The sequence below is a fragment of the Mustela erminea genome, chromosome 11 (assembly GCF_009829155.1).
Source record: "Mustela erminea isolate mMusErm1 chromosome 11, mMusErm1.Pri, whole genome shotgun sequence".
NCBI lineage: Eukaryota > Metazoa > Chordata > Mammalia > Carnivora > Mustelidae > Mustela > Mustela erminea.
This window is the reverse complement of record NC_045624.1, coordinates 14,185,172-14,202,933: the sequence shown is the minus strand read 5'-3', so window position 1 is coordinate 14,202,933 and position 17,762 is coordinate 14,185,172. Positions and strand designations below refer to the sequence as shown.

General features: G+C 52.2%; 1 protein-coding gene across 8 annotated transcripts in view; it reads right to left on the bottom strand.

Moving 5' to 3' along the window:
• HIPK2 (homeodomain interacting protein kinase 2) overlaps positions 1–17,762 on the bottom strand; it is a 173,946-nt gene that overhangs the window by 40,713 nt on the left and 115,471 nt on the right. For all 8 annotated transcript variants that reach the window (XM_032305957.1, XM_032305959.1, XM_032305960.1 and 5 more), the window contains exons 3-7: positions 9,883–10,006; positions 9,496–9,615; positions 7,609–7,695; positions 5,511–5,695; positions 1,111–1,273 (exon numbers count right to left, since the gene is read on the bottom strand). In XM_032305957.1, the coding sequence (XP_032161848.1) occupies positions 1,111–1,273; positions 5,511–5,695; positions 7,609–7,695; positions 9,496–9,615; positions 9,883–10,006 (679 nt within the window). The remainder of the gene's footprint in view (positions 1–1,110; positions 1,274–5,510; positions 5,696–7,608; positions 7,696–9,495; positions 9,616–9,882; positions 10,007–17,762) is intronic.

Below are 17,762 nucleotides of genomic sequence, written 5' to 3'. Positions count from 1 at the left end.
CCTGAGTGCTGGGCCAGGCCCTGGGGGGTGAGGGGCGCATTCATTTCTTTGGAGTTCAGGTCTTGGCCTGGCTCTTCCCCCTAAGGAGAGTCTTAATACCAATAGCCCTGGGGGTGGCAGTCTCCAGGTGGCCTCTCCTGGACATACACAGGGGGACAAAGGGCAGGGAAGAAAAGCTGGGCCTGGGCAGCTCAGTGTGCTGCAGGACTGGCCCAGAGACCCGGGAGGTGGGGGAGGAGGAGGAGACCGGGGGAGGGGGCGCTGGTAGCCGAGGTGTTCGCATTTCAGGATTAGAACACAGACACTCCTTTCCTCTGGAGGGGTGTGTGCAGACACACACAGGAGTGTTGTGACCACTGCAGATTTGATAAGGCTGAAAAGAAATCTAGGGACAGTTAGTTCTTTGGGGAAAGTGGGAAGACCGGAATTTGGGAATAAAAGCAAAATTCTCTTAGATATCAGAGGCAACCTGGACTAGGATTTGGAGATTACTTACTCAGTAAATAGTTCCTGGGCATCATTCATATTTTAAGTAATGCGTGAGGTGCGGGGTTCTGCTAATTTTTTGCAAAAAGTTGGAAATGTGTGAGAAGAAAACCTTATGGTTCCAGCTGCTGGGATTCTGGTGACAGACGGATGAACTGATTTTCCCTGTGACTTGGAGAAAGGACGGGTTTTATCTGTCCTGGGAGATCACGTAGACCGTATCGTGCGGGGACAAGGGGGAGGGGTCTGTACTGCACCATCGCCAGCGTCTCTTCCCGGGCTCGAATTCTTTACCGGCAGATGTCAGACACAAAGCCACTAGAGCAGGAGGCTTTATGTTACTCCCACATCGCGACAGAGGGAAACACAAAGAGGTGCCATCTCAGAAAGAGCACCCCAAGAGAGCCCTTTCTGGAACCTTTCTGTGGGACCAGCAGTCCATACAGAGTGCCTGGGTCCCTCAAAGGAAGTAAGTTTGGAAGTAAACACTTTCTGACATAGTAGAGGAATTCTGCGTATGACAGTGTCTCCTGTATATGATCTCCTGACTAGGTTTGGGGGGGAAATATGACTCTGGATGCTCACTGTCAGCCCTGCCCACCTTCCCCTTTGCTCCCCACTCACCTGGTTGTGGACAGTGTTCAGCTGGTTGTTGAAGGTCATGGTCAGGTTGGTGGATGTGCTGGGGGCCACGTGCGTGATGAAGGGGGTTTTGCTCTGGTTCACGGTGTCATACATGTTCACCCGACGCTTGCAAATCTCCATGTTCTGGAAACATGATTTGACACTGTTCGTGCAAAAGGCAGAGGCAGTAGGGAAAGAGAAGAAGGTAATGGAGAGAGGGGAAAAAATGGAGAGAAGGAGAGAAAGGGAGAACAACATTAATGCAGTAAGGAAGAATGGGGGAAGCTTAACTTTAGTCTACATTTGCAAGAGCCCCCTTTACTCGGATGAACCGCCCCCACTGCCTTACGCTCCCTTCCCCCATGGAGGACCGGTAATGGTTCTCCACAGCATAAGAGACGTGACGGCTCTCGCTGTATTTTCCTTATACCCCTGATCTTCTGAACTAACCCCACCGCTCGTACTTGGCCTTCAGGGTGGCTTCTGACTGGGGGCATGAAATAGCAGCTTCTGACCAAAGACAACTTCTCGAGCTTCTGGGGCACCAGCGCCATCTAGGGGATGGCCAAGGAAGGAGCCAGCCCAGCACCTTGTCCCTGTCGTCACTCTTTGACCCCCGGGGATTGCACGTGTAACAGGAACAGTAATGCTAGTGGTAAATAGCAATTGTGCTTAACACTGGTTGAGAACTGTGGCAGGTGTTGGCCAGCACTCTTTCACTCAGTCCTACAACTACAAGGGAGAGGATTGCTGCCCCTGTCAAGTTTTAAGAGAGGACAGACAGGTCATCTGCCAAGGTGAAGAGCTAATCACTAGCAGTCTTCACACGTGCCTCTACAGCCTCCTCAACCTCCCCGATTCACCCTCTCTTTCGCTTTTCTCACTCTTGCCCAGTTACATGAAATAAAAATTATCTCCGGCACACTCTTCCTCCAGTGCATCCGTGAATCAAAATAGAATCCTAGTTAGGAAAGTAAAGTATACAAATGTTGCTGACACCAGCATGGAGGAAAAGGAAAGCCATAGTGGCTTCCACCACTGAGCTCTTGAAAATCCCCCACAGAGGATCCCTCAGAATTTATACATTGTTTCTCATTCACTTCTGTCTTCTCATGAAACTTACTTTTCCTCCAATGCTCACATTCAGGATAGTGAAAGAGCACTTAAATTTCAATTTTAAATACTTATGTATGGATATAAATATTAATTTTCTACTACTTTAAGATCACAAATGGATCCTATGGGTGTGCTAGATTTTGGGCCAACCGGGTGTTTGTGGACTATCCCCAAACATCCTTTCCATGAACGATGTTTCGAACTTGGACGCGCTCAGAGAATCCTTCCTTTCTGAGTTAATGACTACTTACAATGGCCACACTATACACACGGAATAAACACCTACTGACTGACGACCTGGAGAGAAAGGAAAACCTATTCTGTGGTAGCTAAGAGTTAAAAACTAGCAAGAATGCTGGTGATGGCCAGTGTGCTTGAATCATCTACTAAGTACCAAGCAAACGGCTAAGTGCTTTCATGTGGAAGCTGAAAGAATAAAATGATGGGTTTTGTATTCTTTTTGGAGTGTATTTAAACGCATTATATGGTTTTGTGACAATTCTGAAGCTTTTAGACTATGAATTTTCTAACTGAAGTGGTCTGAGTTTTGAGTTTCATGAAGACAGTCAAGCACTTGCACTGTGGGTTAATTCTGTGAGAAAATGGCTTTTAAGAAATTTGTGCACTAGTCCCCTGGTATGGAGAAGGGGTCCCTTTCACCTATTAATCTAGATGTTGGGGCAGCTCTGGCCCAGCCCAAGGTTGAGCGTGGTCCTCAGCAGTGTGGGCTGGAGGTTTCTTCTTGCCTTATAGTTCTCATGGTCTTCCCAGCCAGTACTAGGGCCCCTGAGGGGTTAGGCCTACTCTCAGGTGAGCTAAGGTGTGCTCAAAGACCTGTCTTTCCTTCTGGGGCCCATTTTCTGAATTCTAAATTGCCAGGGATCCTCTTGGACCTACACCGAATTCTGCACCTGAAGCTGATGCTCATGGTCTCCAAGCTTGGTCTTCATCGAGTACAATGAAGCATTTTATTCCCACTTCCTTCACAGGACCCAAAGACGGGCAGGGCCCTGAGGTTGTTCAACCACGCCACTGACTTTCTGTGGGGGACCGTGTCATCAACTGTGCAGACGGCTGATGGGAGCCTTCTAGAGAGCAGGACTCCATCTCCTGCCACGCTGTTCCACAAGCGTCTCACTTTGCCCCGAATATGGAGAGACTGATCTCACGGGAGCCCTATCCAGTAACTCACCAAGTGTGCCTTCCTTCTGTTGTACAGAACAACTGCTAGACTTACTTACCCCTCCACCCCAAAAGCAGGACAAATCCTGTAATGAGATTCTGCTACGGAGGGGTTCAAGTTCCTTCTTTGTACTAGAGGCTGGTTGTTTCAAACCAAGGAACACTGGTCGTGGCAATGTGATCTGACTTACTCAGTGTCAACCGATAAGGACAAGCACTGAAATTAGAGGTGGTATGGAGGGGGCCACGTACTCATTTCTTGCCACTTGGAGAGGGTCAAGTCCAGCCTGAGCGCTGGCCAGGATGGGCAGAGGTCTCTCTCATGCTCAGCCTCCCCATGCATCCCTATGCCCTAACCTGAACTAAAATCGGGCACTCTCTTGAGCATATCACTTCTCCCCACACACACTCGGGTATGGGACTTCTTATTCTGTCACATCCCAAGAATCTCGAGGTTGAGAGGCTGAAGTGCTACCCCTCGTCACCCTCCGTTATGGGCTGAATTGTGCCCCCATCCCTGTGTTGAGGTGCTGAGCCCAGTGCTTCAGAATGGGCCTGCATTTGGAGACAGGATCTTTAGAGAGGTAAAATGAGGCCGTCAGGGTGGGCCTCATCCAGTTCCCCGAGGAGGAGGAAATCAGGACACAGATGTGTACAGGAGGCCCAGGGAGGAGGGACGGAGGAGAGGGCCATCGACAAGCCAGGCAGAGTTGCCTTGGAAGAAACCAATGCAGCCAAACACCTTGCTCTTGGTGTTGGGTCTCAGTCTTCTGGAACAACTCCCCTCATCCTGCCACCCCCTCTCGCCATCCGTCACTGTGGCCTGGGCTACCTTGCTCCTCCACTGTGCCCCAGGCCCGGCCCACCGGTGGAGGCTTCGGATATCAGGCACTACGGCTTCTCAGCTACTTCTCAACCCGGTGGCCTGCTGACATTGGCCTAGCCTGATGACAATGGCCTTGCACGCCTGGCCCCCACCTGGCCCCTCCGGGAACGTCTGCATCCTTCTCCTCAATCCCTCGCTCACCACAGACACCTCGTGCCAGCATCTGAAACTGTTCTAGTCTCTTCCTATCAGAAACCCCCCCCGGTCCCCTCTAGTCACTCCTGTTTCTCCCCTGCCCAGTCCCGTAATCGGCTAAACTGGCTGCTGCTTCCCCTCAAACATCTCTCAGGCCACCTGCAACTTCCCCGCTGCCGACCCGGACGGGCCCTTGTGTCCCAGCTCCTCTGGCCTGATGGAGCAGCGGCAGGCGGGTCTCTGTCCAGCCTGACTCGAACCAGCCATCCCTTGCTCAGAAGTGCCTCTGTGGGACTGAAGGATGAAGATCCCCATCCTTAACACGGGGCCCTGCCCGGCGCATCCTGAGGCCTCTCTGCCCCCAGAACCCGGGCCCGCTGCCACCCGCACTGGGAGGCCCCACGCAGGCAGCGCCCTTCTTGCCCCTGCCGGCCTCCTCCCTGGTGCCCTGTCGCCCGTCCTCCCGCAGTCACCCCGCAGGGGCTGCCCCATCCGGCCCGGACGGCAGCCTGCTTTCCCTGGTAACAGCTGCTTCTCTGGGGATCACGGGTTCGGTGCCTTTCTCTCACCTACAGGCTGGGAGCCCCAGTGGGTGGCGGCGCCCATCTGCTCTGCCCCACACGGTACCTGCCCGTGGCACAGCACAGCCCGCCGAATGGATGAACAACTGAACCAACCGGAATCCGGGAAGCCCCACTAGACCGAGGCCACTCCAGCATGGTTCTGGGCGTGACCTGCGGCGCCGAAGCTGGCTCTGCTTCCTGGACGCTCACCTTCCGAGCACTCCCTTTACGCACAGGTCCCAGCAGCCGGTTCACCCCCCCCCCCCCCCCCCCACTGCTCTCCGGCCTCCACCAGTTCCTCCTTTTTGGTGTAAAGCGAAGTGTGGCCCTGGGCGCCCCATCTGGCCGCTGCCTGTTTTTACAAATAACGTTGGATTGAAATGCAGCCTCACTCACCGGCCTCCTGCTTTCAGCTGTAATGGCAAGAGCTACTCTACAAGCCTAAAATATTTACCACCTGGGACTTTAAAGGGAACGTTTGCTGACCCCTGGTGAAAAGCACTGAGCAGGACACCTACTGTGTACTGTGGGGAAAATCGAGTAGGTGTGTCATGGTGACGAAGGGGTGGTTCAGGGTTTCGATTGGAGTGATTCTCTTATCAGCATCTATGGTCAGCATCTTCTTTAACAGGTCGATGAACTCCCGCCGGTCGGCCTTCTCCACCAACATGTCACTGCCTTCCAAATCTGTTGTCATGTTCACCTGGAGGGAAATCGGGACAGGTCACCAAAACCCTGCTGTGCCCCCCCCCTTCCCCCAACCGCCCTTACTCTCTGCTCACAACTCTATCTCCCTCTCACAGTCTCCCCTTCCCGATCCCCAGGAGGCTGTCTGTGCAGGGCTCCTGCCACCTGCGTGGGCGGTCACTGACTATAGGTTGTGGCTGCTCCCTTTCCAGGGAAGGCCGAGGGAGGCCAGGGCGCAGGCTGCGGCCGGTACCCAAAACCACGCAGGAGTGACAGGATGTGCACTGTTCCTGCTTCCATCAACTGAGTTGAAATGTACCTCACATTACACCTCACTGAAAATAATCCCAAGATGGAAAGACTTCTGGGCACTGGCTGCGTAGCAATGTGGATGCACTTGGTACTACCGAATGTACCTGGTACTACTAAATGTACTTGGTAGTACTCAATGTACTTTGTACTATTGAATGTACTTGATACTACTGATACTACTGAATAAGATCCTTAACAGTGGCTAACGTGGTCAGTTTTATGTGATGCATATTTGACCACAAGTCAAAAACAGTAACTAAGTAGTAACCAAGTAGTAAAAAATGAAATACAAGAAAGGGTTATTTATTTAACCTGTAGAGGCCAATGTGACCTCTTCCTCTGTCTGTAGTGTTTGTGTCCTCTGGCAGTGCCCTGAGTTAGGGCCAGAATTAATTCCACCCCCGTCTTTACGGGGCTTACCGCTGGCCAAGGCAAGGAAGATATCTGAACACCGGATTTTTCTTCCAAGAGCAAGCCTAGGGCAGATTTTGAAAGACTTGTTTTGTGGTCCTTTCTATTATTTTCCAAGGCATGCTCTGGAAAGCAATTTCAGTTTTCTCGGGCAATCTAAGCTTCTAATCAACCGACAAGTATCCTTTACTCAGTATCATGATTTTTGGTTACACTCACCTTCAGTAAGAAGTGTGCTGAGTGTTTACTGGTCTATAGCTTTACTTCTCATTGCTTTTAAGAAAAACTCTCTTTGGGTTGTCCTGATTTTAGACTGTCTTTCCACTAAAAATAGCTAAAGTTCTAGAATTTTCTCTAGGCACAAAGGTGAGAGCCTGTGGTCCCTCTAGTGAGCTGAGAGAGACTGACTGAAGTGGGTTGAGTTGTGTGGCAGCAAAAGATATGTTTAGGTCCTCATGCTCAGAACCTGTGAATGTGACCTTATTTGGAAACAGTGTCTTTGCAGATGTCAATCAAGTCGAAATGAGGTCATATGGGGTAGGGTGGGTCCCAAACTAATGGCTGGTATCTTCATAAGAGAAAGAAGCGAGAGGTTTGGGTGCACAGATAAGAGGAAAGCCAGGAATAAAGGCCCCATAAAGAAGGACGAAGAGGCTGGGGTGAAGCAGTTCCCCATCAGGGAACACAGAGGACCCCCAGGGGCCAGCAGACACAGGCCTGAGGCACGGGTCCAAGGCCTCAGTTTCTCTCTAGAGCCTTTAGAGGGAGCTGGTTCTGGTGGTACCTTAATGCCAAGCTTCTAGCCTCTTGAAGTGTGAGAGAATAAATGTCCCCTGTCTAAGTCACCCAGGTGGTCATACCTTGTTACAACAGCCCGAGGGGATTAATACACTGAATCATGGGTGTGAGACTCAAATGTGCTCGGGAGCTTGAATTCTTCTCATGAAAATATCACTAAGATTGGCCAGTACTTTTTTTTTTTTTTTTTTTAAACAAATGGGAACCAATCAACTGAAACTATTTTTAAAGAGCTAGTGTAAGGTTTTGAAAATGTTCCACCAGCCCAATTTTCTTACTAAGAGTGGTGTGTCACTGTTCAAGGTCAAGGTCAAACACGGCAGTTCCACCTGCCATCTTGTATTAGCAGAGTCTTGCTGCACTTGGTTTGTAAAGGGCTAATATTGCATACTCACCCATGGGGCTTACCTGGGCCATGTCATCTAAACAGTTGAAAATGTACTTTCTTGCTTCTTTTGACTTAATTCCCGTCTCTGCTTCATGGTCGTCTGGTGTCTAGTCAAAAGAGGCAAAAGCTGATTGATTGGTCATGTGAATTCTTTCCTCGTCACTGACTCCAACCCTGGAACTTCTGCTTCTCATGGAGAAGTCTTTTCCCTCTTTCAGAGGACACTTTGAGTCTTCTTAAAGTGACCTGCTCCTTCTCCACACAAACCCCTCTCTCTCTTCTCTCCTTCCCACAGACACCCAGCCTGGCGGGGGCCTACTCTGAGTAAGATCCAGAGGGTTCCAACAAGAATATGCCCCATCCCTGATAACCTTCATTCTCTCCTGAGTTTAAGGGATAAGGTGAGGTTCCACATGTGGAAAAGCAGATGCCCTTTTCCACATGGTTCTATAAATCTCAATTCTATTTCTCAGACTCTCATCCAGAGGCTCTCACTGCATTCCAGGCACTGTTCTAAAGCCCATGAGCTCATTCCATATTCTTCACAACCATCCTAGGTAGGACGATGACCAACCCATGTTCTAGAAGGACAAAGAGGAATGGCAAGCTGAAGGAGTCTGCCAAGGAGGCATGGCCAAGAGGCGGCAGCTGGCTGCAGAGTCAGCCTGTGGCTGGGTCATGCACATATGGTGCCTGTACTGGCCTTGTCTTGGAAGTGGCTGTCTCCAGTTATTAGGGGTTTCTGGACTCATCCATGGATCACAGGTAATTGATCCTCCAAATCTCACTCAAGGATGCCACGCCTGGAGCTGCTAGGCTCTGATCCCAGAGAGGACTGAGGCTCCTTGCTAAGGCACAGAAGCAAATCCTGACCCCGGCTGGCCTCACCCTCCTCTACCCTGGGACTCTTTTTCCCTGGACCTGACCTTGAGCTGCTCACTCTCGCAGTTGCCAAGTGCCAGCCCTCTCCTCAACACCTCAGAGTGTTGCTTAGCTCTCAAATCTCTTTTCTATATCTGCAACCACGGGCCATACTTTATCATTAAATCGTATTAGAATTCGGCTGTGGTTTTTGTCAAAAAAGAAAAAAAACCACACACAACCAAGAAACAAAAAACCCAACCTACTCTCTTGCAAAAAAAGAAACACCTAAAACGAACATAAAACATACTTAAGACTTGCATTATTTTCTCCTTCCCAGGAAAATACATTAATTTTAATTACTAGGCACAGATCAAAGTGAAAGCAAAATGTGTTTCCGTTAAAGTAAAACCACCTGAGAGTTTACGGTGTGCAATGGTGCGCTTTACCTCCTGCTGGCTGAGACCAACAGACCCCTCCCTAGAGCCTTGGATGCCATGTTGCTGAGGCTGTTTCCTCTGCCTAAAAGACCCTCTTCATCCTTTCGGGCCCGGCTCAAATGCTCCTTCCAGATCTTCTGTCCTAGGCAGTAGTCTAAGGCTCCCTCCTTATGGCCCCACACTCTGTTCCCACCAGAGACAGAGTCCGTGCGACAGTGCGGGTGGAGCGGAGGGGCTTGGGCTCGCCACATGCATCCAGGCTCCCTTTGGACTGGGAGCTCCTCGAGAATAGGGGGTGGTTCATTTCTGTCTCCAGCACAAACCCAACAAGTTGTGGTTTACTGGGATTATATCCCAGAGTTTAGCCACCAGAAGTTGGGATCTGAGCTGTGCAGGCAGCAGGCCGAGCCAAGCGGTGCTTTTGAATATCCGAATTCATCCATCTCACACATCAACAACGGTCGCCCCCTCTCCCAAGCTGCTGACTGAATCAAAGCGAAAGCCACAATCTGTGCGCCGGTGGCCAAAGCTCCCCACTAACTGGACGGTGCCCTTCACCCCCGAGTGTCAGGCATTGGGGACGAGTGGAAGGGACGCTCTTCCTACCTTCAGCCTCCACAAAGGATATGGTGAGTCTGTGTCACGGTTGAAAAACCTAGTTGTCTTTGTCCCTGCGCTTAATAAATATTCCGCTGGCAAACCCTGTGTTTGTGAAATATACCGGATCTGCAAGACAAGACGGGAACGAGGTCAGGGCGTTTCCTGTCGCTGTACATATGCTGTACTTGTGGCTCCGGTGCCTTTGAGAAAAAGATGACAATTTTATAGAGAAAGAAAGAAGTAACAGAAGAAAAAGGGGCAAGAAAGAGGAATAAAGAAAGAAAAGCGCTGTTCTGAGAAGCAAGGTTTGGGAGACAAGGAAACAGCCTACAAGCCAGCCGCGTGTCAGGCTGTAAAGGAAGGGCTTGGGACGCCTGCCCTGCCGGGACCCACCTGGTCGTACTCGGAAGCCCCCGGATAGAGCGGCCAGCCCAGGAACAGCTCCGCAATGACGCAGCCCAGGGACCACATATCAATTGCCTCACAAAACGGTAAACCAAGGATGATCTCGGGGGCTCTGAAAAGGAAGAATGGGAGAGAGATCATTAGCAATTTGGAAGTGCGGGCAGCTACTTCTACACGAACTCTCCATAAAATTCTATCTTTCAAACCCGGGGTGCCATGACTGCCCCCCTCTAAGGGACCTGTGGTTCTTGTACTGTGTGGCCGTGACCCCTCCATTCTTGGGCTTGGTCCTCCCTGTAAGCAGGCAGTGTGGTCAGAGGGCCGGCTGAGGTGAAGGGGAGGTCTAGAACAGACCTCCAGGGGGCCCCATCCATGACTTCACTGACCTTATACTCCAACCAGATGAACTAGTAACCACTTTAGAAAGACTCACGCGTTATCTTTTGTAACTGAAGACCCAGGAAACCAATCTTTAGAGAATGCCTGGTTTTTACAAAGGAATTCTCAAATACAGGTGTTCTACTTTCAGTAGTAGAGAAAGCAGGCTTCTACCCAGAATTAAGGGGATCCAACCCCAAATCCGTTAATGCCAATGATCCATCTTCTTAGGAGCCTGAATCACACTTTTGTAAGGAAACACTAATTTTTTTAATCATCAGCTTCTAAAAAGGTAGTCTCCTAAAAAGTCCTCTAATAGCGTAATTACAGAACCCTGTTCCTGAATCCATAATCTGGGTACCAGTCCAAACCCCATTATAAACCCGTTCCTGACTGTAGGATTATGTCCCTTCATGTGGCAGACAAGGTTACCTGCCGGAGCTTCTGAAGGAAACCACCTAAATTCAAAGGGAAATTTTCACATGTAGTTAGTAACGAAAACCAAGGAGACCACAGAGTGCATTTTCATTTCTAAGAATGTGTCAAGATTAAGCAGGGGTACATTTTGGAGAAAACCAGGTTCAAAGTATGAGATATGAACACAGCTTAAAAAAAAATGTGGCTCAAGGCACTCTGCTGATAATGAGATGCATTAGCCCAGCTTCTGTTTTCTCTGTAAATTTCCCACTTGATTAAGCAATGCCAGAAGACGCCACTCTCCGACCCTTTCAGGAGCCTGGAGTGGGAGCGGTGGGAGCTGGGGAGACGGCTCCGTCTGGGTTATCCTCACCCAGCCAGCACGGGAGGAGGGAGCCAGAGTGCGCTCAAACCACCCTCCTCGTCTTGGAGTTCGAGCTGAATTCCCCCCACTTAAAAAGCATCGCCCCACCTTGCTCTTTTAAATTTGCTCTCATGGCTCATCTTTTGTCTCCAGATCATAGCGCTGAAGAAAACCAACAAAAACCAACACGTTTTGTTGCAAAGTCTTGATTCTTCAGGAGTAAAGAGGCGTTTCCTCACTTGCTCCTAGCTGGGGATTCAGCACCGCTGCCAGGTGCTTCTAGAAGGCCAGAGTCCTCAGTCTGGGCTCAAAACATTCTCTTGCCAGAGTCCGAGGCCGGGTGGGTCTTCCCCGTTCCCTCAGTGCTGGCGTCCCCAGCTGCTAGGGGTCTGTTGGCGCCTCCCCCTCCCGTGGGGCCCTGTGCCCTCCAGTCCCGGTTGCTGGTGGCTCCTGTGCACGTGGAAGGACGCTGCTGTCCTCCGGCACTCGGGCATGGGGCGGCGGGGGGCTGGGGGGGGTCCTGTGGCTGCTTTAGGCACATTCCTGCCAGACTGCCCTGTGTCATGGGGCCTTCAGTCCTACAATAGGCCGAGGTCACTGTGTCTAGGGTTGCCCCCACACACCAAGGCTTCGTGAGTCCCCTGGAAGTCCCCTGCCAGTCACCTCAGGCCCCACGGTGGATCGTGTAAATGGATGAGATGACTGCAGGTTGTCTCTAGCGACGTAATCCCCTTATCCCGTATGTGTTGGAATCTGCCTGCCTTTCCGCCATCTCCGTTCTAGAGCGTGTCCTCCCACACGCACATCAGGCCTCTCCCTGGTGGGGGGACGAGCTCCTGCCCCGGTTCCGGCAAAGCTCCCTGCAGGCGGGCTGCAGGATCACCCACCCCCACCCCTGTCTCCCCACCCCTGTCTCCAGGTTGGGTCTTGGGAACACACTGGTCTCACAGGGCCGGCTTTCCTAACTGATTAATCACCTTGCTCTCATGCTCCGGAGCAGGCCGTGAGAAACCTCTGGAAACCCATTTCCCAGTTTCTGTTCCCTGAGGATGTGCAAGGCCAAAGTCAACATACAAGACAGGTGCAAGGGGGACTTCGGGCATGTTCTCTGGCAGGAAACACCAGATGGGGGTTTGTCAACTGAAGTTACCCGAAGAGGGTCTGTGAAGACCACTCTCAGTCCATTCTCTACTAGAAAATGAGGTGGCGGCCATTCGCCACGCCAGGACACGGACAGCAGAACATGTTTCTTGCTGTGAACACGATGAGCAATGCTCAAGTGTCGGGCTACACGCCTGCGGGACAAAAGCAATAGAAGGCAGGGTCCTGTCCCTGAGGGGCTGGGAGGGCAACACGAGCCCATGTGACAAGGCAGGCTGAACACTACTCGTGTGCAACACAAACACGCAGGCACAAAAACAGCTAATTCAAGCGGACAAGCATGCTCTGGGTTCTCCCATTTCAAAAAATAAAACAGAACATAAGCACAAAGCAAACTAAACACAAAACCAAACCCTTCCTCTAGCCCTTCATGTCCCCGCAGCCGTGGCCCCATTTCTCTGCCCCTGACCCCCCAGCTCTCCAGGGTCATCTCCCGTAGCTCCTCGGCCCCGCCGCCCCCCTCTTCTCGCCCTTCTCCCGCTGGACGTCCCTCTCTGCTCCACTCAAGGGCGCAGTCCCGACCATTGTCACGTCACATCCCCTGGTCAGCTTCTCAGCTCCGTGACACATGTCCTTCCCACAGGGGACCACCGCGTCCCGTTCCTGTCTTGAAACACGCAGTCGGGGTTGTCAGACCCCACGCGCTCCCACATCTGTCCTGTTTCTTTTGCCGGCTTAGCCTCCTCTAGGCACCTGCTCCGTGAGGGCGAAGCCCAGGGACCCTTTGTCTTCTCTCTTTGCACCCTTGTCCTAGGTCAGCCAGTTAGAAGCTGAATTGTGTCAACTGCCCAAACAGGTCGGAGTTCTAATCCCTGACCCCTCAGTGTGCGACACCATTTGGCGACGGGGTCGCTGCAGATGTAGTTAGCGAAGATCGTGTCATGCTGGAGCAGGTGAGCCCTGAAGCCAGCAGGTTGGGTGTTCTCGTAAGAGGGACACTGGGACACAGACTGAGGGAAGATGGCCACGTGGGGATGGAGGCAGAGGTTGCAGTGAGGCCACCAGCAGCCAAGGAGCGCCCGGGGCCACCAGAAGCTGGGAGAGGCACGGAAGGATGGTCCCCGAATGGCTTCAGGAGGAGCAGGTCCCTGCTGACACCAGGATTTAGACTTCAAGCTGCCAGGCCCATGGAAGTAAACGGCTCTTGTTCTAAGTCCCACGTTCTGAGGGGACGGCTTCCGCCGCCCTAAGGAAGCTGATGGCCATCACGTCCATTGCCACAGGTCTGAGCTCCATTTGTCCTTCTAAATGTCCTTCTCCACGCTGGACCTTCTCAGCTCCAGAGTTCTGTCCTGGTGGCCCAGTGTCTCCCTGGGAATGACTCATAGTCACCTAAAACTCAGTCTATTTACAAGGGACCTCTTCCCCTCAGCCTCCCTCTGTGGGGTTCATCTCCTGGCCCCTCCCACCTGCTGCCCGTGCTGGGAACCCGGGACGCTCTCCAGTCCCCTTCTCTCTCTTTGGCCTCACCACCAATCCATCCATGTGGCCGCTCACAAGGATCTCTCCGACTAGCCCCTGATTCTCCACGTCTGCTGCCACCGTGCTGGCCCTGGCCACCTGGAGCCCCGTCTCAGGTCATGCCTTTGGCCTTTCCTTCCACCGTGGCGGCCGCTCTCTGTGCAGCTGCCGGAGCAGCGGGACCGCCTCCGCCTTCACTCTCAGGCCTGCAGAGGCTCCCGGCGGCCCTCAGATGGAAACCTAAATCCCTCCACAGCCCACGCGACCTCAGCGATCGGGACCCTGCCCTGCACTGTCCTTTCAATTTCAGTTTCTGGAGGACCCCAGCTCCTTCTGGACCAAGAGCCTCCGTGCGGCATTGGCTGCCTCCTCATCCTTCAAACCTCTGCGTAATTGTCACCGCCACAGACAGGCCTCCCCTGACACCAGTTAGTCTCCATCTCCAGTGCCATAAATGTCACTTTACAGCACTTCCCCAATAACCTGCGTGCTGTGTGTCTCCCCCTGCTCCGTCCACAGGGCGGCACGGTGCCTAGCATTTGGTAGCCACTCGAGCAATAAGGACTTGTTGATTGAATAAACCTTCGTTAAACATAAGGAAGTGCTAAAATATGCGACTCAGGCGGCAAGTTCTCAGGCAGCACAAAGAGGAGAGCAGAAGGGGCAAATCTTGGTGAGGGAACCGAAGCCGGGCACAAAGGGCGGGATGTCACCCGAGGAACAGCAGGCCTCTGGGCGAGCAGGAACCCTGGGAGTGGGGCCAGAGTGACAGGCCGGCTCACCAGTGGGTTCCGACACAAAGGCCAGAGAGAGCGGCAGGGCTTGGCCGGGGGTTCCAGGGTCCTGAGGAGGCTGGAAAGGCATCATGGCTCAGGCCTCCTGAGCCCATCTCTTCTGAACTCTGGAAGCCAGCGCCGCCTTCCGTTTGCTCATGGTTCTTCAGTCCAGGACCCCAGCCCCCTACAGGCCACTTGCCTTTGGTTTCGATCTTTTCCAATCCTTCCTCAAAAGTCTCCTTCACTCCTTTTCTGGCGCACGCAATACCCTGATCACATCTCTGCGACAGCCTGGGCCCTCCCCACCTGCTTCCTCCGCAAACCCACGCTGCCCACCTTCCCCGTGCCGGCCACGCTGGGGATGAACTCAGGACCACCGACAACCAGCTCGGTCTAGATGTTCTGAACACACCTTTGCACACCGGCACCCCCTTAAGCCTCCTGGGGGGCAGGCTCTGGGTCTCGCGTGCTCTGCGAGCGCCTGCTGGACGTCCAGGCCAGGAGCCCTCAGCTAAGGAAGGTGCTTTCCTACCTGGCTGTCCGGAGTCCTCTGGGGACTGAAGACCATTCTGCTGTGATCTCGCACCCGCCCTGTTCCCTGCACTGCCGGTCCATACGGCTCTGAGCCCCTGGAAGTTCAAAGTGAAGCCTCAAATCTGTCTCCTTTTGTTCAGCGCACCTGAGGCACGTCTGATGGTGGCTGAAGCTCATTTACTCCTGACTGAAGTGAGAGCCATTCTCGCCAACGGCTGGTCTGAGCGAGAAGTTGGCTCAAGCTCCGCTCATTCACTCAGTTCCTCGCATGTCCAAACCACCACGTCCTAAGTGTCTGTCGTGTGTCATGCACTGGGCTGGAGACCGAAAAATAAATGAACCCGACCCTATGGTCCCTCCAGGAGCTCACTGTCTGGCTGCAGGCGAGAGCATGCCAACGGCTAGCATATAAGGAGCGGAGTGTGCGCCCAGTGCACAAGGCGGGTAATGCTGGGGGGTTGGGGGAGAGGCAGAGCCGGGAGGGCTTCCTGGGAGAAGTGTGAGCTGCGTCTCGGTAGGTGGACAGGCGGTGGTGGCCTCTGGGGCACAGGGCAGGGTGAGTGCAAGCCCAACGCCCGCCCCGTCCCCACGGCATGGCTGTGTCGGCGGCACGAGCACAGGGCCCGGGCGTGGAAGAAGACATGCTCCTTACACGTCTGTAGGAACCTTTCTGTTCCAACCCTACATCCCCGGCGGCAGCAGCTTCCCCTGAAGCTGGCACCATCTCTCTGACGACAGGCCCTATGACAAAGGGCACACCTCTTGGCCTTTTTGCTTCAAACCTGACACACTTAAAAACAAAAAGAAAATATTCTGGTTTCTTCCATAGACGTGGTTTCTGTTCTCGGCTCAGTTCCACAGCAGGTAGGGCTGCTGGCTTGGGAAACGGGCCTTCCCCATTGGGCTCCAAATCACCCAGGTTCTGTTAATGACTCATCCTTCATTTGCCGCCCCACGGAATCATCTTACAAGTCTTCTCGTTGCTATTTTGGGACACCCAGAATACTTTAAACATACATGAAATGCCACATAAAATTTGTACCTAAGAAAGAGAGAGATTGTTCCTTTCGAACATTCCCCCAGCAAGACACAGAAAATTCTATTTTTCTTATAGGAGGAGAATAAACAACTGTCATTTTCAACACGTGAATTATTGAATCTTTGATATTTCACTGCACTAGCTTTCCTCGCAGCACCCCGAGAGGATAGGGTACTCCCAGATCATGCCCAGACCACGTGACCCCACGAGGCAGTGACCCCCGCCCCCTACAGAAGTGTGGAGACCACACGAGCTGAGTGGGAATGACACAGGCTTGGAGGCGGCATCCGGTGCCGGCAGGCTCTAGCTGTGTCATCGACTTCCTGACACTGGTACGAGGCTGAAACGAAGCACCATCGTAGGACGCACCTAGCAGAGCGCCTGGCAGAGAACAGGCAATCGGAACATATTCAGTCGCTTATCTGGAACGTGTCTGTTCACAGCAGTCGAATAAAGAGCATCCCTTTTCCTCATTTTTAAAGCCCACTTTCTTCCTTATAGGTGAAAACAGGAAAACTGCCTAAATACATTAAAGCACACACATGATACATTTTTGTCTCATTTATTTCTATACAAGGCACAAAAATGAGTATTTTTTGCTGTAACCAACAGCCAAATACCTACCACCTCACTTCAGAAAGAAAACTGCCTGGCCACAGACCCCACACTTCCCCTTGGCACAGGGAGATGCTGTCCCGAGCCTGCCTGCCCTTTCACGGTACCATTTCTGGCTCACCTGGCCTCCCTGGCCATGTGGACGCCCAGAGTCGATGTCTCGATCATTTTCACGGTGCCTAGTAAAATAAGTGCAAGGTTCACGGCCACTCCCAACTTGGGCAATAAATCTGCAACACTAATCAGAGAGCCCAGGAAGAACTGTGCATTTCTGGAAAAATGTTACTCAATTTCTCTGAGTTTTTATTTCCCCATCTGTGAAATGTGATTATTAATCTTTTCTTCTCTCAAGTCTCTATAGCAGCGTATGAAGATAAATGATGGTCGGTGGAATTATAAAGCAGTTTGAACTCCTTGGAAGCAAGACACTCTATTAGTCCATGGTATTTTATAATCACTGATATTATAAGGTGTACTTGAATTGAACTGCAGTGAAAAAGCCCGTTCCCACAAATATATGTAGATTGAAAGTAACCTCAGTGTGGCTGGGGCAGAAGCAATCAAAATGTAAAATTGTATTTCAGATGGGTTGTTCAATCTTATGTTTCCACTGCAAATATAAGGGGACTCAGAAATGCTGACATGAGCTCTGAGCCACTATTTGTGCTGGTGACCCGGGGTGGGAGGTAAGGGGTCACATCAAAGCAACACAGGACCCAAGAAACAGCAGAAATCGGAGGACTGGAAGGAGGCTATTTTAGAGAAATCGAACGGCAAAGCTCGAGGGATCCACACAGAAGACAGCCTGCGGGGTGAGTGCAGGCGAGCGCATCTCAGGGCGGCCAGATGGAGAGAGAACCCATCCTCCGGTCCCCAGTGGGCTGCTAGGAAAATGGGGAGCAGCATCCCTGAAGGATGTCTTCATACCACGTCTGGGGTACCCACGAAGGTCCCGTGGAGATCGAACTAGTGATCGAGGCCTGGTGAAGCCAAGGCCAACTTGGGATTTGATTTTGAGAAGGACACAGCTTCCTCAGTGAAAAGGACATGTGAGAGACCACAAGAGGACCAAGGGATAGAGCTTCAGGGACAAGCCACAGGGTGAGGCTGGCCAGAAGCCCAC